General features: G+C 65.1%; 1 protein-coding gene across 1 annotated transcript in view; it reads left to right on the top strand.

Moving 5' to 3' along the window:
* Positions 1 to 650: 650 nt before the first annotated feature.
* The window catches only part of WNT1 (wingless-type MMTV integration site family, member 1), a 3,196-nt gene continuing 542 nt past the window's right edge, over positions 651 to 3,304 (top strand). The window contains exons 1-4 of the mRNA XM_005877349.1: positions 651 to 754; positions 1,483 to 1,736; positions 2,427 to 2,692; positions 3,179 to 3,304. Of these exons, the coding sequence (XP_005877411.1) occupies positions 651 to 754; positions 1,483 to 1,736; positions 2,427 to 2,692; positions 3,179 to 3,304 (750 nt within the window). The remainder of the gene's footprint in view (positions 755 to 1,482; positions 1,737 to 2,426; positions 2,693 to 3,178) is intronic.

Genomic DNA, 3,304 nt, shown 5'->3' with positions numbered 1-3,304 from the left:
AGGATGGGGGAGAGAGGGGACACCCGCGAAGCCTGGGGTGACGTCGAGGGGACAGCCCCAGGGCAGGCGGCAATAGCGGCCGGTTCAGTGGATTCTCAGGGAAAATCCAGAGAGCACATTGTCGCTGCGCCCCCTGGCGGACGCTGGCCCCCGACGGGCTCCCGACGCCAACGGGAGAGAGGCAGGCGGGCGGGCGCGCGTAGGAGGGCGCCCTAAGGGGAGGGGTCGACGGCCAGTGCAGGCCCGGAGGCGGGAGCCACCGGGCAGGGGGCGGGGGTGAGCCCCGACGGCCAGCCCGTCAGCTTTGGGCTCAGACGGGCGGGGGCCAAGGCCCCGCTCGCTGCCCATTGTCTGTGCGTGCCCCTGACCAGTGCGCCCTGGTGCCACAGTGCGGCCCGGCGGGGCAGCCTCCTATCGTCCCTTCAGCCAGTGCCGCAACTATAAGAGGCGGTGCCGCCCGCCCCGCCGTGGCTGCCTCAGCCCACCAGCTGGGACCGCGAGCCATGCTGCCCGCCGCCCGCCCCCAGGGCTGTTAGAGCCAGACTGCGAACTCTCACCACCGCCGCCACCGCCGCATCCCGTCCCCCCGTCGCGGGCAGCAGCCAAAGCCGCCCCAACTGCAACACAGAGCGGGCAAGGCCAGGCAGGCCATGGGGCACTGGGCGCTGCTGCCCGGCTGGGTTTCTGCTACACTGTTGCTGGCGCTGGCCGCTCTGCCTGCAGCTCTGGCCGCCAACAGCAGTGGCCGATGGTGGTAAGTGAGCTGGTGCGGGGTCGCCACTTGTCTGGGGCGCAGAGCCAGGGGCCAGCCCTATCCAGCTCCCACGCTCTGGGATCCGTCCGCAGACAGGCTCCCTCCAGCGCTCTGACTTCCCTGCGAGACACCGAGGGGCGCTCTGGAGCGGAGTTTGCTCCAGAGAATCAAGCTCTGCTGAAGCGGGGTGAATGGTCCGGCCACGGCAGTCCACGATATTCCAGCTGCGAGCCCACTCCCTCTAGCACCGCCCTCCTTCCATGCGCCCCAAACCCAGGCTTACGGTGGCAGCCACGCCACAGGTTTGCCTGCTTCAGGAAGTGAAAGGCCAGGCGTGCTTAGAAAGGAGACAAGAAGAGGGTGGGACTCCTGAGCATTTCACGCCTTGGGTGGGCATGGATTGCAGGCCAGCATTTCTTCGCCAGGCTGGCCGGAACATGCTCTGAGAGCCAAGGTGGACATCTATTTTCCGGGTTCCCCATGCTTCCCCTGTCCAGTCACCACACCCAGGGCCCCTAGCACCCTTAGAACTCTCGGTCTCACCAAAGTCTGGACGACCAGTCCTTTCAATCTAGCGAGCCCAGGAGAGCAGAGTCATTACCTTGTTATTGATCTCCCGCCGCTCTTTCCCGACAAATAGCTCCAGAAACACAGCAGGGTGGGCACGACCTTTTTGGTTAGGGGAAAGGTCCCCCTTCCAGAGCCTGAGCTATCATGCGTCTCACCAGGGGCATCGTGAACGTAGCCTCCTCCACGAACCTACTGACCGACTCCAAGAGTCTGCAGCTGGTGCTGGAGCCCAGTCTGCAGCTGCTGAGCCGCAAGCAGCGGCGGCTGATCCGCCAGAACCCAGGGATCCTGCACAGTGTGAGTGGGGGGCTGCAGAGCGCTGTGCGCGAGTGCAAGTGGCAGTTCCGGAACCGCCGCTGGAACTGCCCCACGGCTTCGGGGCCCCACCTCTTCGGCAAGATCGTCAACCGAGGTGGGTACCCAGGAAGGCGACGCCTCCGGGACTAGGGGAACTCGGGGTCACCCACAGGGCACGGGTGGGCGAGTGCAGGGAAGATGTCCCAGGCTGCAGCAGGGTCACGCCATCAACTGGCCAGGAGTTTTATGCTCGGCGCCAGCTCTGGACCAACCTCAGCCCACCAGACGCGTTCGAGCAGTACACCTCGGACACGAAGCTTAACTCTCCCGAGCCACTGCCTCAGAAACCGGGAGTCCTGAATTGTGGCCGCTGACCGCTGACCGCTGGCCACGGTCGCTTTTCCCCAGACCCTGCTCTCTGTAGGGGTGCGTCTTGCCTCCAGCCCAGCAAGGCTTGCTTCGCCGAGTTTAGGCTGCAGAGAGGTGTCGGCGGTGCAGAGTTCCTCCGCTCCCCTTTCTTCCTTGTTGTTGTTGTTGTTGTTTTCTTTCTGGGGTTGCCCCACTTCCACCGAGGAGCCAAAATGCGCGCTAAGTCTCTAACGCGTGAGGACAACTGCGGACGTGGTTGCGTGCCCACGCACGTGCTTTCCCTATGAGACCAGCTTCCCAACACAGCCCACCGCCTGGACGCCCAGGGTGGAGGCGGGGCGGCGGACTCCAGGGTCCCCAGCCCTCCACTGAGGGTGCTCGCCGCACCCTGCACCCTGCGTGGCCCTTCGCTGATCCCTGATCCCTTCCCCCACAGGCTGTCGGGAAACAGCATTTATCTTCGCGATCACCTCTGCTGGGGTCACCCACTCGGTGGCTCGCTCCTGCTCCGAGGGCTCCATCGAGTCCTGCACGTGCGACTATCGGCGACGCGGCCCTGGGGGCCCCGATTGGCACTGGGGAGGCTGCAGCGACAACATCGACTTCGGTCGCCTCTTCGGCCGGGAGTTTGTGGATTCCGGGGAGAAGGGGCGGGACCTGCGCTTCCTCATGAACCTTCACAACAACGAGGCGGGCCGAACGGTGAGCCGACTGAGGAGCTCTGCAGACGCGGAGCGGCAGGGGTCTGCGCAGGGGCTGACCTCCTGCTTGGGAAGCAACGGTTGGCCATCAGGCCAGGACTCAGGGCAGAGACCCAGGGGAGAGCATCCTGAGGGAGCGGGCGGTTTGGAGGGAAGCCTGAGAATGGAAGCGTTAAGTGGCAGGAGGCACAGGGGTGCCTGGGGCCGAGGACGGGTAGAACCAAAGAGGTTGGAAGTCATGTAACCCATAGAAATCATTGCCTACGGCCTCCTCCATTGTCCAGATTCAAAAAATCAGGCTGAAAGGCCAAGACAGCGTGATATCCAAATCCCTGCGGGACGTTTCCTGCCTCCCTTCCCCTGGGCACCGCTGGGCCTGGCCCTGTGCTGAGGTCCCAGCGGCGCCCGGGAGGAGGCTGTTAGGGGGATGGTGGCTCCGGCTCCGGCAGCGCCCTGGGACAGCCTTTTTCTCTCCCTTGCCCCCCAGACCGTGTTCTCCGAGATGCGCCAGGAGTGCAAGTGCCACGGGATGTCCGGCTCGTGCACGGTGCGCACGTGCTGGATGCGACTGCCCACGCTGCGCGCCGTGGGTGACGTGCTGCGCGACCGCTTC

The sequence above is a fragment of the Myotis brandtii genome, unplaced genomic scaffold (assembly GCF_000412655.1).
Source record: "Myotis brandtii unplaced genomic scaffold, ASM41265v1 scaffold517, whole genome shotgun sequence".
Taxonomy (NCBI): Eukaryota; Metazoa; Chordata; class Mammalia; order Chiroptera; family Vespertilionidae; genus Myotis; species Myotis brandtii.
Note: the sequence above shows the minus strand (reverse complement) of the source record. Positions and strands in the feature narration are given on the sequence as shown.